We start from the raw sequence: 16,434 nt of genomic DNA, 5'->3' as shown, positions 1-16,434 counted from the left end.
GAGCACAGTAATTTGGTGCAATTAACCCTTTAATAACGGCGCAAACAGGTCTGGGTCACTGTTTATTTGCTCTCAGTACTGGGATAGGCGCTGGGGTGTGAGCTGGTAAACTCCCTCTGTGTTTCTCTAACAGGCTTTCCTGTGGGTCTGTCCCCTATAGCCAGTGTGTTTGTGCGTGTCGGTACGTGTGTGTCGACATGTCTGAGGCTGAATGCTCCTCCCCGGAGGAAGTTGCAGTGGGGGCAGATAAGGCGCTGGGAATGACTCTGTCGGCACCGCCGACTGCTGATTGGGTGGATATGTTGAGTACATTGAATGCAAATGTGGCGTTATTGACTAAAAGGCTGGATAAATCTGATTCTCAGACACAAACGTGGAGAAAATCCATGGAGGACGCCTTGTGTCAGGTACAGGCCCCCTCAGGGTCACAAAAGCGTTCATTTACCCAGATGGCGGATACTGATACCGACACGGACTCTGATTCCAGTGTCGACTATAGTGAGGCCGGTTTAAATCCGAAACTGGTTAAGAGTATTCAGTACAGGATTGTGGCAATTAAAGACGTTTTACATATTTCAGAAGTACCTGCTGTTCCTGATACAAGGGTTTGTTTGTATAAGGGAAAAAGCCTGAGGTGACGTTTCCCCCCTCTCATGAGCTGAACGCTCTTTGTGAAAAAGCTTGGGAATCTCTTGACAAAAGGTGGCAGATTCCCAAGAGAATTCTAATGGCATATCCTTTCCCCTCTGACGACAGGGAAAAGTGGGAGTCATCTCCCAATGTGGACAAGGCTCTGTCACAATTGTCCAAGAAGGTGGCGCTTCCGTCTCCTGACCGTGCTGCCCTAAAGGACCCTGCGGATCGTAAGCAGGAAACGACCTTAAAATCCATTTATGTCACTACGGGTGCGCTGCTCAGACCTGCCGTGGCGTCGGCATGGGTGAGTAGTGCTATTGGCAAGTGGGCAGATAATTTGGCATCTGACATGGATACCCTGGATAGGGATAGCATTCTTTTGACTCTCGGTTATATCAGGGACGCTCGAGCTTACCTAAAGGATGCGGAAAGGGATATTGGCCTCTTGGGATCAAGGGCTAATGCCATGGCAGTCTCGGCCAGGAGAGCGCTGTGGATTCATCAATGGAATGCTGATGCCGACTCTAAGAAAGCTATGGAAGCTCTCCCTTATAAAGGTAGGGTCTTGTTTGGTGACTGCCTCGCTGATCTGGTGTCTACAGCTACAGCGGGTAAGTCATCCTTTCTTCCTTATGTTCCTGCACAACAGAAAAAGACGCCGCATTATCAGATGCAGTCCTTTCGGCCTAATAAATACAAAAAAGGAAGAGGGTCGTCCTTCCTTGCCTCTAAAGGTAGAGGAAGAGGGAAAAGGTCGCCTGCTGTACCAGGCTCCCAGGAGCAGAAGTCCTCCCCGGCTTCTGCCAAGTCCACCGCATGACGCTGGGGCTCCTCTACAGGAGTCCGTGCCGGTGGGGGCGCGTCTCCAACTCTTCAGTCAGGTCTGGTTTCACTCGGGCCTGGATCCTTGGGTGGTAGACATAGTGTCCCAAGGCTACAAACTGGAGTTTCAAGAAGTGCCCCCCCACCGATTTTTCAAATCAGCCTTGCCAGTTTCTATCCCAGAAAGGGAAGTAGTGCGTGCTGCGATACAAAAGCTGTGTCAACAGCGTGTCATTGTCACGGTACCCCCGTCTCAACGGGGAGAAGGGTTTTATTTAAGCCTATTTGTCGTACCAAAGCCGGATGGCTTGGTCAGACCGATCCTGAACCTAAAATCCCTCAATCTGTATTTGAAAACTTTCAAGTTCAAGATGGAATCTCTTCGAGCAGTGATCTCCAGTCTGTAAGGGGGGGATTTTATGGCGTCTGTCGACATAAAAGATGCCTACTCACATGTCCCAATATATCCTCCACATTAAGCTTTCCTGAGGTTTGCGGTTCAAGATTGTAATTACCAATTTCAGACGTTGCCGTTTGGTCTTTTCACGGCCCCGAGGGTCTTCGGTGTTTCTGTCGGTATATGTGTTCCCTCCACTTCCACTCATTCCAAAAGTGATAAGGATCATAAGAAGAACAAGGGTTCAGGCGGTACTCATTGTTCCAGATTGGCCACGGAGGGCCTGGTATCCGGATCTTCAGGAATTGCTCATAGAAGATCTCTGGCCTCTTCCTCTCAGAGAGGATCTGTTACTGCAGGGGCCATGCGTCTTCCACGACTTACCGCGGTTGCGTTTGACGGCGTGGAGGTTGGAACGCCAAATCCTAGCTCGTAAGGGTATTCCAGGGGAAGTCATCCCCACTCTCCTTAAGGCTAGAAAGGAGGTCAGGTGTGGATGCAGGCCTGAAATTAGGTTCCATTAAAGTGCAGATTTCGGCTTTATCTATTTTCTTTCAAAAGTGATTGGCCGCCCTTCTAGAGGTTCAGACTTTCGTGAAGGGAGTACTGCACATCCATCCTCCGTTTGTACCACCCGTGGCACCGTGGGATCTTGATGTGGTGTTGCAGTTTCTTATGTCTCATTGGTTTGAACCTTTGCGAAAGGTTGAGTTGAAATTTCTCACTTGGAAGGTGGTCATGCTTTTGGCCTTGGCGTCCGCAAGACGGGTGTCGGAATTGGCGGCTTTGTCTCACAAGAGCCCCTATTTGATTTTCCATGTGGATAGAGCGGAATTGAGAACTCGTCAACAATTTCTTCCGAAGGTGGTTTCTATGTTTCACATAAACCAACCTATTGTGGTACCTGTGGCTACAGATGCCTTGGCTGTTTCAAAATCTCTCGATGTAGTCAGAGCTTTGAAAATTTATGTCGCCAGAACGGCTCAAATTAGGAAATCAGAGGCTCTGTTTGTCCTATATGCTCCCAACAAAATTGGGGCTCCTGCTTCCAAGCAGACTATTGCCCGCTGGATCTGTAATACGATTCGGCATGCTCATTCTACGGCTGGATTGCCGTTGCCGAAGTCGGTGAAAGCCCATTCTACCAGGAAGGTGGGCTCACCTTGGGCGGCTGCCCGAGGAGTCTCGGTGCTTCAACTTTGCCGAGCAGCTACGTGGTCAGGTTCAAACACTTTTGCTAAGTTCTACAAGTTTGATACCCTGGCTGATGAGGACCTCATGTTTGCTCAATCGGTGCTGCAGAGTCGTCCACACTCTCCCGCCCGGCCTGGAGCTTTGGTATAGACCCAATGGTCCTTTTGGAGTCCTCAGCATCCTCTAGGACGTAAGAGAAAATAGGATTTTAATACCTACCTGTAAATCCTTTTCTCCTAGTCCGTAGATGATGCTGGGCGCCTGTCCCTGTGCGGACTGTTTTTTGCAGTAGTATTGATAGTTATTGCTTCTGTTACACGGAGGTTGTGTATCGGTTATGTTCAGCTTGTTGCTGTTTTTAGTTCATGCTGTTAACTGGTATTGCTTAAAAGCCATGTTGTACGGTGTGTTGTGGTGTGAGCTGGTGTGTTTCTCACCCTTGGTTAACAAAATCCTTTTCCTCGAAATGTCCGTCTCCCTGGGCACAGTTCCTATAACTGAGGTCTGGAGGAGGGGCATAGAGGGAGGAGCCAGTTCACACCCATTCAAAGTCTTATAGTGTGCCCATGTCTCCTGCGGATCCTGTCTATACCCCATGGTCCTTTTGGAGTCCCCAGCATCCTCAATGGACTAGGAGAAAAGGATTTACCGGTAGGTATTAAAATCCTATTTGTTTATGGCTTCCAATCACATTTTCTAACAGACCTTCTGGTAATAATCCAATCCATCTTGGTGGTAGTAGTAGTATTGGGCGTTTATCTATTTTGGGGCTACACATGGTGCATGGTTGCCTGATATGACTGATATAGCAATGTGTAGCCACACTTTATTGACAGGCTGCATGTTTTTTAAACTCTTCCTGGTATTTAAATACAGTTCAATAAATACAGTATGTTTTCAACAAACAGTCTGGTTATAGCTACAGCAATAATGACTGTTCCTATTTATATCAAACCAGACAGGTCCATTGAACTTTTGTCTGACATTAGGTTAGTGGTACTGAAAACTGCACAACATGCTGTGTTACTGGCTAATCAATTTCACAAGCACAACTGTCATTTATTTACTTTCTTGTACTTTTTATGGGTACATTGCACATAATAATCTTTTTTAGCTTTGTACATAATAGTGTACCTTTAATGTACGTGATGACTTCCATGTGAATAAACAAGCACTATATTAATGAGTCACAGTACATAGGTAATCTTGTGTATGATACAATGTCTTTTGTGGATTGTAGACTACCGATCTGTGCTTGGTTAAATAGATTGGTGCATTGTTATTTTGTAACTGTGAGCAAGCCACCGTAATATTTAACCACTTATCTGGCTTATTGTTTTCACAATAAAACAATCAAAAATAAGCTTAGAACATATACACGCGCACACCCCACACAAGGGAGGGGGGACTGCTAATCCAACCTCTTTGCTGCAACTGATCTCTGCGCTCACAGAGATGAGCCCAACGCTGTTTGAGGTAATACAGGCGCATGCGTCCCAGAGGGCAGTGGAGTGCAATTTCTGCAGTGACACAGACCACTACATCATACATCATGTATAAAAGATTTCTTCAGTAACAGCCAGAGGACAGACGTGGGCGGTACAGTGACGTGGGATGCAGCAATGTCAGCGAAAGCCCACCTGGCTGCGGTCACATCCCTTACAGCCATGCAAATACAGTATTAATGATTGTGTTCTTTCTCTTGTATAGGTTATTGCACCATTAAGGGAAAAGATACTAGATCTGGAGAAGAGGTAAGAGTTCTGCTCCTTAAAATCACTTTACTGTTTGTTTTAATAAGTATGTCTCATGCATTCCTAATATTCCTTGTGATAACATCCACATTTCTAATTTATTTGTTAAATACATATTTATTAATCCATTTGTTTTGTATAAACCATGTTATACAGTATGTATGTATGTATTTTTATTTGTAATCTCCTAAAACTGCCTTTACTTGCTGATTGTTTGTGTCCTTAAATTAATGGCAATAGCATTAGGCTTGAACTTTTCTCAATCAGTTCTCTGGGATGGCAGTCAGCGCATTTCCCAGGTCTCCTGTGGTTTTGCTAAAATGTGTGTATAATAGTCCCAATCAAATGAGTAAGGACATGGATATGCAGGCAGCGTAGGCAAGGGTACAACAGATCATTCTAGACTGACTTTGTCATATCATGCAACTGTACAACTGAGCCTAAACATAACTAATGATCCTTCAGTACAGCACAGTTGCTGCAAAATAAATAAGGTTTCTGAATGTCCAAGACCAGACATCAACAGAATTGAGATCTTGTAACAAATCCATAAGTGAGTTGTCCATAATGCCCAAAGAGGATGTTGTGAACTGCTGTGGTATACAACATTCATCTCATACGGGTGGTCTTCAGGTTGCCGGCCTCCCAGCGACCACCATACTGGCGCCGGAATCCCGACCGCCGGCATACCGACATCTTTTCTCCACAACCCCCTTGGAGGGAGAATAGATAGCGTGGCGCCACCGTGCCCGCAGCGTGGCAAACGCAGTGAGCCTGCAAGGGGTTCATTTGCGCTCGCCCAGCTGTCGGTATGCCGGTGGTCGGGTTTCCAGCGCCGGTATGCTGGTCACCGGGACCCTGACCGCCGGCAAACCATACTACACCCTCTCATACAATATAGTAGGCTGGTAACTGCATACAAAAATGATTAATGTTAACCAAGTTATTGCTGGCCACTGTGGTACTACATAATACTTAATCATGAGGTGTGTACTTACTTTTTCTTTTTGTATAATCTGTTTTTATTGAAAATAATACAGACATAAATCGATATATAAACACGTGGAAACATAGTATCGAACACATAAAATAAACAGCTGCACATAGCAGTGCACAGCAGTATAAGCGGGGTCAAAGCAACTTGTCCAATATGGCGGAAGTCTGCATTAACATTTTTTAAAACAGGAAAGTTAGAAGAAGACAGAAGAAAAGAAAAGGGGGGAGGGAGAGAAAGAAAGGAGGAAAATGTGACCGAGCCGAGAATACAGAGAAAATACGAGAAAAAACAAAGAAGAAAACAGACACATCCAAATATGTATACTAGCAACAAATTAACCACCATATCATTTCAGGAAAGAGATATAGGTTTTGTAAGACTCAGAGGATTTATATTCTATCCAGGGCAGCCATATAGCTATAAACTCGGTCCGTCTGTCCCTAGAGCTCAGTAAAATATCTTCCATATTCATATAGTAATCTAGTCCGGAAAACCAGACGTTCCGAGTAGGGGGATTAGAGGACCTCCACATAGTTGGAATTACGGCACGGGCGGCATTGCCAAGGTGTCTTAACAGTGATGTCTTGTAAGTGGATAGTGGAGTAGAGGAGTGGTTCAGTAACCAAAAGGCTGGGTCAGATGGGACAGGAGTGGATAGGATTATACTGAAAATGGAGACTACATCATCCCAAAAAGTTTTAATAAGGGGACAAGTCCACCAAATGTGTAACAAAGAGCCTAAGTCTTTATGGCACCTCCAACAGGCGGGTGATATAGATGGAGAAATAGCATGTAGGAGAGAAGGGTGTCTGTACCATCTCATCAGTATCTTATATTGCGTTTCTCTTACTTGTATGCATATGGAACTCCCATGAGCCTTAAGAAATATAGATTCCCATTCTCTATCTGAGAGTGAGAGGTTCAGATCTCTTTCTCATTTCTGGGTGAAAGAAGGAGGGGTCAGGGAGTCAGACATGTGCAGGAGTTTATACAGGGTCAATATCGTGTGCACAGGGTGCAGAGGTGCAACGCACATCCTTTCAAATGGAGTCATCTCCCGAGATGCTTGGCGGTAGGTATTGCCCGTATACAGGAAGTGTCGCACCTGTAAAAACTTCCAGAAATCAGCCTGTGGAATATCCCATTTTGCCCGAATATCTGAGAATTGCTTAACCCCAGATGGTTGTGCTAGCTAACCCACTCTAAAAAGTCCCTCTACAGCCCAGTTTTGATAGTAAACAAGGGAGAGGCCAGGTGGGAAAGCAGGGTTACTCAAAAAAGTAAGGGGGCCAAAATCCGAGGAGAGAGACGGTCGCCGTCTCATCACTTTCCAGAAGGAGAGCGTAGTAGAGATAGTCGGGTGGGGTCATGGAAGTTTGGGTAAAATCGGGAGCCAAGGGAAAATTTCAGGGTATAGCTGAATATATAAGAATCCAAGACCACCCATTGTTTAACCTCCCGACTCCTGGTCCAGTCCAAGATCCTGTTCAACAGGATAGCATGGTAGTAATTTTTAATATCTGGGAGTTGAAATCCACCTTTTTTAGGTGGGCGTAACAGGATGGATTTACTAATCCTGGGCCACTTACGACGCCAAGTAAATTGTTGGATCAAAGATCGTATGGACCGAAACCAGGAGTCCGGGATTCGGATTGGCAATGTTTGGAGGAGATAAAGCAGTTTGGGTAAGGTGTTCATCTTCACAACATTAATTCTGCCTAGCCAGGATAGATTATGGTGTTGCCATCTACAATAGTCGTTTCTAATGAATTGGAGTAGAGGGTAGAAGTTCAGGGACATCAGGCGCGATAGATCGCTGGGAAGTTGAACCCTTAAATACGCGATATGGGAATCACTCCATATAAATGGGAAAGTAGATTTTAAAAAAGCCAATGTCGTGTGGGGGGTTGAAATATTGAGGGCATATGATTTGGATGTATTGACTTTTAAAGCCGGAAAGTGAACTAAAGATGTCCAATTCACCCATGAGGTGAGGAAGTGAGTGAGTGGGTTGCGTAACTACTGTCAGCAAGTCATCGGCGAATAAAGCGAGTTTGTAGTCAGTATCACCTACTTGAAGCCCTTTAATGTGATCATTTGCTCTAATAGCCCTGGCCAAGGCTTCAATACAAAGGACGAATATCAGGGGGGACAAAGGGCAACCCTGTCTCGTTCCATTGCTTATAGAAAAACTTTCAGAAAGGATCCCATTAACCCGAACTCGAGCTGATGGCCGTGTATAGAGGGATAACACTCTGTGAAGTGCTTGTGGACCCAGCCCGATGTGCTCCAACACAGCCCTCATGAAGTCCCAGTTGACCCTATCAAAGGCCTTTTCGGCGTCTGTAGACAGCAACACCGTAGGGGTCCGACTGCTAGAGGCCAAATGGATAAGGTAAAGGATCTTTGTAGTATTGTCTTTAGCATTGCGGCCCGGGACAAAGCACACTTGATCATTATGGATAAGGGATGGGAGGAACTTGTTTAGTCTAAAAGCCATCAATTTTGCAAAAAGTTTAAGATCCACATTGAGCAAGGATATGGGTCTATAACTGGAGCACACTGAGGGGTCCTTCCCCTGTTTAGGAATCACAGTGATTTGGGCTTCCAGAGATTGATCGGAGAAATGGGTATCAGCCGAGATGGAGTTAAAGGCCTGTAATAATCTGGGGGCAAGAGTCTCTCTAAATATCTTATAGTAAATGGCGGTGAATCCGTCTGGGCCCGGGCTTTTACCCAAGGGCATAGAGGATATAACTTGTTCGACCTCTTTTAAGGTAAAGGGTTCTTCCAAGGAGTCTCGATCAGAAAGAGACAATTTAGGATACGCCACTTTAACCAAATATTTCCTGGATCTCAACATATTAGAAAGGGGATCATGGGCTGAAGAGGGATCACCTAGATTATATAAGGTATTATAATAATGTTTAAAGCACGCTGCTATCTCAGGTGTTTTAAAGCAGACAGAGCCCGCACTATTTTTCATAGAAGGAACAAAGGAGGCTGTTCTCTGGGATTTAAGTGCCTGTGCCAACAAACGTCCTGGCTTATTGCCCCATCTATAATATTTACTGCTACATTTACGCAGTGAGAATTGGGTTTGTTGTTGAGGATTTTCTGTAGGTGTGCTCGGGCTTCAGACAGATCCACCAGCTCGGAGGGAGACAGGGAAGATTTATGAAGGGCCTCTAAGGAATGAATTTTATGTAATAATGTGGTGGTTAGGGCCAGTCTATTTTTCTTCACATAAGAGCCTAACTGGATCAATTTTCCCCGTATAACACATTTATGAGCCTCCCAAATAGTTATTTTGGACAACTCCTCTGTGTCGTTAATGGAAAAATAATCAGATAACGCCCTATCTAGTTCATCTTTGCAAAATTTGTCATGTAGAAGGGATTCATTAAGGCGCCAAGTCCAAGGGCCTGGGGATCGGGATGGTGCTGAGAGAGACGGGAACACTGGGGCATGGTCCGACCAAGTAATGGAGCCAATGGAGGCATCCACTAATAAAGGGAGGTGCCTATGACTCAGGAACAGGTAATCTAAGCGTGAGTAAACCTGGTGTGGGTGTGAGAAGAATGTGAAATCTCTATCAGAGGGGTGTGTGACCCTCCAGGAATCAGCAAGTTGAAATTTGTGAAAAACCTTCCTAACCTGTCTGTGTTTTTGTTCAGAAAATTTAGGGGCAGGAGGGGAAGTGTCCATAGAAGGATCCATAGACCAATTTAAGTCACCCCCCAAAATAACAATACCGGTCAATATGGCGTCAAGACGGGAAAGCTGGGAACGAAAGAAAAACGGTTGGCCCTGATTCGGAGCATAAAGGGCTGAGAGTGTATGCTTGTGAAAATATAGTGCAATTGACCACCAATAATCTACCAGGGACCAGTTTGTGAACTGAGACGTCAGTAACGTGTAAAGATTTGGAAAAAAGTATAGCGACCCCCTTGGATTTACTTTCAGGGTTATTGGAGTAGAATGCAAGGGGAAATCTATGATTCACTAGAGAGGGGCGATGAGCAGAGATCCTAAAGTGTGTCTCCTGTACCAGAGCAACATCCACTCTATCTGACCACAGTGTCCTAAACAAATGGGACCTCTTCTCAGGGACGTTAAGACCTTTAGCATTGATTGAGGCAAATCTAAGTCTACCAGGGACAGACATCAAATTGTATAACAGTACAGTGCAGCAGGAGACTCGGATAGGTCACTAAAGAGAATGAGATACAGTGCAGAGAAGAAAGAAAAGAAAAAGAGCAAGTCACAAAAAATAGAAACATCAATAACAAAGAAAAACCCGCTATGGGAGAACTGGTAAGTACATATACCAGAAACCCCATAGGGCACTACGGCCATGTGCGGGAACGGGGCAAGGGAGTCGCCCCCATTGACACTATATCAACTAGGAATATGTAGAAAAAACAATAACCGGCAGTAATAACTAACTGCATAATAGTATTGTCTCAATAATAATCTCCAGACTTGAATATGAAACTGAGGGGAATTATGCTAAACGGGGTATTAATAACATGGGGCAGCATAGGAAGTGTGTGTCCCCCCCGTCATGCCACATCTGGAAAGCTCAGCCCTCTTGCAAAAAAGAAGGGAAAAGGTCCATTATCAAGGCAATAGAGAAAAATGCAATCAAGTGGCGGAGGAGTCCTGGGTAGCGAAAAGGGTTTTAGAGGTTTTCCTCTGGGAATTACGTACAACCTGCCATGACGCTCCACTTCCAGAAGGTTGAGGCGGATGTAAATCAGGAGAAATGAAATCCCAATCAGGAATCTTTATGGGTGGGAGACCGAGACCGGAGCAGAAAGCGGGAAGGTCGGAGGGCGTATGTAGGGTGTGGATCTTTTCAGACGAGGAGACCTGAAGGTTGAAAGGGAAACCCCATCGGTATTTCAGTTGACGCTTGCGGAGTTCCTCCGTGATGGGTCGGAGGGTCTTCCTTTGTTGGAGCGTATGCCAGGAAAGATCTTGGAAAATGGAAATTGGGTCGCCATTAAAGTCCAGGCCATCTAGGGTGCGCACCTTATTCATAATTTCCTCTTTCTGAGAGTAGTAGTGCAAGCGACATATGACGTCTCGGGGTCGGTCAGTGGGAGCCATCTCGGTTTAAGGGCACGGTGTGCTCTGTCGAAGGTTATGGCGTTGGCCGGGTCTTTACCCAGGACTGCGTTGAATATTTTCGTCAAAGCGTCCACTAAGCCTGTCTGGGGGACATCCTCAGGGATACCTCTCACCCGGATATTATTTCTCCTACCTCTATTGTCCAAATTCAACACACGGGACCACAGCGACCGGATTTCATCTGATTGAGCCTTGATAACATCCGTGAGGGACCCCATAAAGACATCAGCAGAATCACGATGGTCCTCCAATGCGGTCACCCTATCAGAAAGTTGTGAGATATCATGTTTGATAGATGCCAACTCTCTACGCATGGTATCCTGGAGATCCTGCTTAGTGGGTAGAGTTTTCATGAACATCAAAATTTCCTGGAGAGCAGTGTCGCTTTGAACATGCGGAGTAGGTTGATCCATCACCGAGGTGGAGGCAGGAGAGGCGGAATGATAGGAAGAGGGGCTTGAGGGAGAGAGATCCCCAGAAGGCGTAGCGGGAGTAGGTTGTAGGAATGATCTCATTCCCGGCTGGGTCACGGTCTCCCTAGATTGCGTTGTATTACCTTTCTTTTTCCCGGACCTAGCCATGCTGAGAGGACAGATAATTAAGCGAGGTCATGCGTCAGAGAGACGAGATGTATCGGAACTGCTCGGTACGCTGTTAAGTGCCTTCAGGATGGCGACTCCCAGTGGAATGGTATCAGCACGCCATTAATCAATTTTCAGATGACAGGGCAGCAAGCATACATTGGTCATCGTATTCCACATTCCCCGGGGAGGAAAGGGCGGGTGCAGGACAACAACCGTGCCGCCTGCACGCAGTAAGCTCCTCGAGATAAATTGCTAAATCTGTCAAGTGGGTATAAAAGCAATAGAATTACAGGAATAAATCAGAGTATCAGGGAGAGCCACTGGGGGGAGCTCTAACCCAGTATATATATTGCTCAGGGAAAATCTACTGTGAGATAGAGAACACCCAGCAGGAAATAATACTTTCAGAGGGACAGCATCAGTCACAGTGGTGACAAATATTTATTTATTTATTAACAGTTTCTTATATAGCGCAGCATATTCCGTTGCGCTTTACAATTAGAACAACAGTAATAGAACAAAACTGGGTAAAAACAGATAGACAGAGGTAGGAAGGCCCTGCTCGCAAGCTTACAATCTATAGGATAGCCCTCTATTAAAAGGTGGGACAGAAAGAGGGGGCAGCAGTAGTGGGAGCAATGGAGAGGTCTCACCCAATCATATGCATGACTCCATGCTGCATCAGTGCTCTCAAGTCAGTGTCAGGGAGAAGGTGGCCGCCAGGAGTGTAATCAGGAGAAGGTGGCTGCATCAGGCAATCTCCCCCGCACCTCCCTGCACCCCAGAGGCATGTAGGCTGAAGTTGGATGGCAGGGAAGGCTCCAGAATCAAGCGCCGGGTCCAGATGGAGGAAGCCTCGGCGGCGTCACGTTACGCGGGCGGGGATCGGAGCCGCGGCCGTAGCTGAATGTGGCCGTGCGGGCTGAAGGAGGAGACGCTGGCAGGCGGCAGTGCCGGTGCTGAGGACGGTCTCCTGACTGCAGAGGTAGCGGTAAGCTGCAGGAGGGCTCGTGCGGCAGGGCGAGAAAGGTACCAGGCCTCACCGAGGGTGGCTCCAGCAGGGTAAAGGGGGAAATTGAGACCCCGGCTTCCAAAGAGGAGACAGGCCGCAACCCGCAGAGGGGTAGGAGACACCTCCCGGCTCCGCAAACCCGACTCCTATTACAGGGAAAGTGACCAGGCGCCAAAGGGGTGTGTGTGGGTGCAGGATGGAGAGAGAGAGCCACAGGAAAGGGGTCTGTATAATTAAAGAAGTAGGAGCCCACACAAACCCTGTCCTCTCTCAATGGCTGCCAAGCCACGCCCCCCGTACTTACTTTTTCAAACATGGTTTCTTAATGAAGCCTGGATTCAAGAGGGTATACCTCCATTTTTATTATTCAACTGAAAAATAATTCATTTATTTAGAATGGACTGGTTGGAAGTCTCAAAGCGTCTAGAGTGGGTACATTTGTTGGTGCTTGGGAAAGCTACTTTTTAGAGCTTTTCTCCCAATACATATGCTACATCTACAATCTACTGTCAATGCTTTTCATCCACATCCTGGTACTTAAACCATGGCCCATTTATATAGAAGCCTCGTACTTTTATGTTCTCTTCATTTAACAACGCAATAGTAAATGTTTTCTATATATATATATATATAGGTAGTCACATTATGCTGTATTATCATTATAAGAATTGTCACACTTAACTGGCGTTGCATGATTTATTGTTTTTCCCTTCAGAATCAAGAAGACAAATTATTAACAAAAAAAAATAAGAAAAGGGGAGTGGCTAACCATGCATACAGAATATGGGGTGCAGTGGTTATTCTCAGCAGAAAAAGAAACACCGGAATGTTCTGTATATAATGGGGGGTATTCAATTGTTTGATAGGTCAGTTGGGTGTCTGGTTTTTTCTATCTAATAGACAGGAAAAAAGACACCCAACTGACTTTTTAAACAAATGATTATCCCCCAATGTAGAGCACCAATATTATTGGAGTAAAAAAGAAAGAACTTTCTGCAGCAAATGTGGGCCTCATATACCTAGATAAACGTGAAAGGGTTCCAGTGTCGTCGTTCTACTCCTTAATGAATATCTTATTGACTCTAGTTGTGCAGAGAGTCATTTGTGTCGTTTTTTAATAATCTGGCACTTCAGCAATGTTTAATGCTGTGGGGATTATGACTGGTTTATGTCTAGTTATTAAGCTATGTAAACTATAATTTCTCTTGTGTCCTAGAGGATGCTGGGGACTCCGTAAGGACCATGGGGTATAGACGGGCTCCGCAGGAGACATGGGCACTATAAAGAACTTTAGATGGGTGTGCACTGGCTCCTCCCTCTATGCCCCTCCTCCAGACCTCAGTTAGATCCTATGCCCAGTGGAGACTGGGTGCATTACAGGGGAGCTCTCCTGAGTTTCTCTGAAAAATAATTTTGTTAGGTTTTTTATTTTCAGGGAGCACTGCTTGCAACAGGCTCCCTCCATCGTGGGACTGAGGGGAGAGAAGCAGACCTACTTAAGTGATAGGCTCTGCTTCTTAGGCTACTGGACACCATTAGCTCCAGAGGGTCAGAACGCAGGTCTCACCCTCGCCGTTCGTCCCGGAGCCACGCCGCCGTCCCCCTCACAGAGCCGGAAGATAGAAGCCGGGTGAGTATCAGAAGAAAGAAGACTTCAAAGGCGGCTGAAGACTTCAGATCTTTTCTACTCGCACACACAGCGGGCACTGAAGGGTGCAGGGCGCAGGGGGGGCGCCCTGGGCAGCAATATTAAACCTCTCGGGACTGGCTAAAGTATATAGATATACTGGGGAGGCAGTATATAAGATAATCCCCCCCCCCCCCCCCCCCCAGGATTGTGAATTTGAGCAGGACCAAAGCCCGTCGCTAAGGGGGCGGGGCTTAATCCTCCAGCACTAACCAGCGCCATTTTCTCCACAGCACACTGCAGAGAAGCTGGCTCCCCAGACTCTCCCCTGCTGAACACGGTGACAGAGGGCAAAAAGGGGGAGGGGGCACATTAGATTGGCGCAGTGAGTGTATATGCATATATTGGTATAAAAGCGCTGTTTAACTGGGAATTCTGTTTCCAGAGTTAGGTGGCGCTGGTGTGTGCTGGCATACTCTCTCTCTGTCTCTCCAAAGGGCCTTAGTGGGGAATTGTCTCCATATAAATATATCCCTGAGTGTGTAGGGGTGTCAGTACGTGTGTGTCGGCATGTCTGAAGCGGAAGGCTCATCTAAGGAGGAGGTAGAGCAAATGATTGTGGTGTCGCCGTCGGCAACGCCGACACCGGATTGGTTGGACATGTGGAATGTTTTAAATGCAAATGTGTCTTTATTACATAAGAGATTGGACAAAGCAGAGTCCAGGGATAGAACAGGGAGTCAGTCCATGGCTTTGACTGTGTCACAGGGCCCTTCAGGGTCTCAGAAACGTCCCCTGTCCCAAGTAGCACACACTGATACCGACACGGATACTGACTCCAGTGTCGACTACGATGATGCGAGGTTATACCCAAGGGTGGCCAAAAGTATTCATCACATGATTATTGCAATAAAGGATGTTTTACATATCACAGATGACCCCTCTGTCCCTGACACGAGGGTACACATGTTTAAGGAAAAGAAACCTGAGGTAACCTTTCCCCCATCTCATGAGCTGAACGCGTTATTTCAAAAAGCTTGGGAAACTCCAGACAAGAAACTGCAGATTCCCAAAAGAATTCTTATGGCGTATCCTTTCCCTGCGCAGGACAGGTTACGGTGGGAATCCTCGCCCAGAGTGGACAAGGCGTTAACGTGCTTGTCAAAAAAGGTGGCGCTGCCGTCTCCAGACACAGCAGCCCTCAAGGATCCTGCTGATCGCAGACAGGAAACAACCTTAAAATCAATTTATACACATACGGGTGCTTTGCTCAGACCGGCAATAGTATCGGCTTGGGTTTGTAGTGCTGTAGCAGCTTGGACAGATACCTTGTCAGCTGACATTGATACCCTAGATAGGGATACCATTTTATTGACCTTAGGTCATATTAAAGACGCAGTCTTATATATGAGAGACCCTCAGAGAGACATTGGGCTACTAGGTTCAAGAGCCAACGCCACTGCGATTTCTGCTCGGCGAGCCCTGTGGACCCGCCAATGGACGGGTGATGCCGACTCAAAGCAGCATATGGAAGTTTTACCTTACAAAGGTGAGGATTTATTTGGGGAAGGTCTCGCGGACCTGGTTTCCACTGCTACCGCGGGTAAATCTACCTTTTTACCTTATGTTTCCCCACAGCAAAAGAAAACGACGCAATATCAGATGCAGTCCTTTCGGTCGCATAAGTCCAGAAGAGGTCGGGGCTCTTCCTTCCTCGCCAGAGGTAAGGGTAGAGGGAAAAAACTGCCGGCTACGGCTAGTTCCCAGGAGCAGAAGTCCTCCCCGGCTTCTACTAAATCCACCGCATGACGCTGGGGCTCCACTGAGGGAGTCTGCGCCGGTGGGGGCACGTCTTCGATTCTTCAGCCATGTCTGGGTTCAGTCAGAAGTGGATCATTGGGCGATGGAAATTGTATCCCAAGGTTACACGCTGGAATTCGAAGACGTGCCTCCTCGCCGGTTTTTCAAATCGGCTTTACCAGCTTCTACCCCAGAAAGGGAGATAATTTTAGCGGCAATTCAAAAATTGTATCAACAACAAGTGGTAGTCGAGGTTCCCCGGGTTCAACAGGGAAAAGGGTACTATTCAACCCTATTTGTGGTCCCGAAACCGGATGGCTCGGTCAGACCCATTCTAAATTTAAAATCCCTAAACCTGTACTCGGAAAAGTTCAAATTCAAGATGGAATCGCTCCGGGCAGTAATCTCCAGCCTGGAAGGGGGGGATTTTATGGTGTCACTGGACATAAAGGATGCATACATTCATGTCCCCATA

At 46.4% G+C, this 16,434-nt stretch overlaps 1 protein-coding gene across 4 annotated transcripts in view; it reads left to right on the top strand.

Annotated features, from left to right (window-relative positions):
- The window catches only part of UXS1 (UDP-glucuronate decarboxylase 1), a 144,947-nt gene that overhangs the window by 31,026 nt on the left and 97,487 nt on the right, over positions 1-16,434 (top strand). For all 4 annotated transcript variants that reach the window (XM_063953800.1, XM_063953799.1, XM_063953801.1 and 1 more), the window contains exon 4: positions 4,760-4,803. In XM_063953800.1, coding sequence (XP_063809870.1) covers positions 4,760-4,803 — 44 coding nt within the window. The remainder of the gene's footprint in view (positions 1-4,759; positions 4,804-16,434) is intronic.

Source organism: Pseudophryne corroboree, chromosome 2, assembly GCF_028390025.1.
Source record: "Pseudophryne corroboree isolate aPseCor3 chromosome 2, aPseCor3.hap2, whole genome shotgun sequence".
In the NCBI taxonomy this organism is placed as follows: Eukaryota; Metazoa; Chordata; class Amphibia; order Anura; family Myobatrachidae; genus Pseudophryne; species Pseudophryne corroboree.
This window is presented reverse-complemented; position numbering and strand designations above follow the sequence as displayed.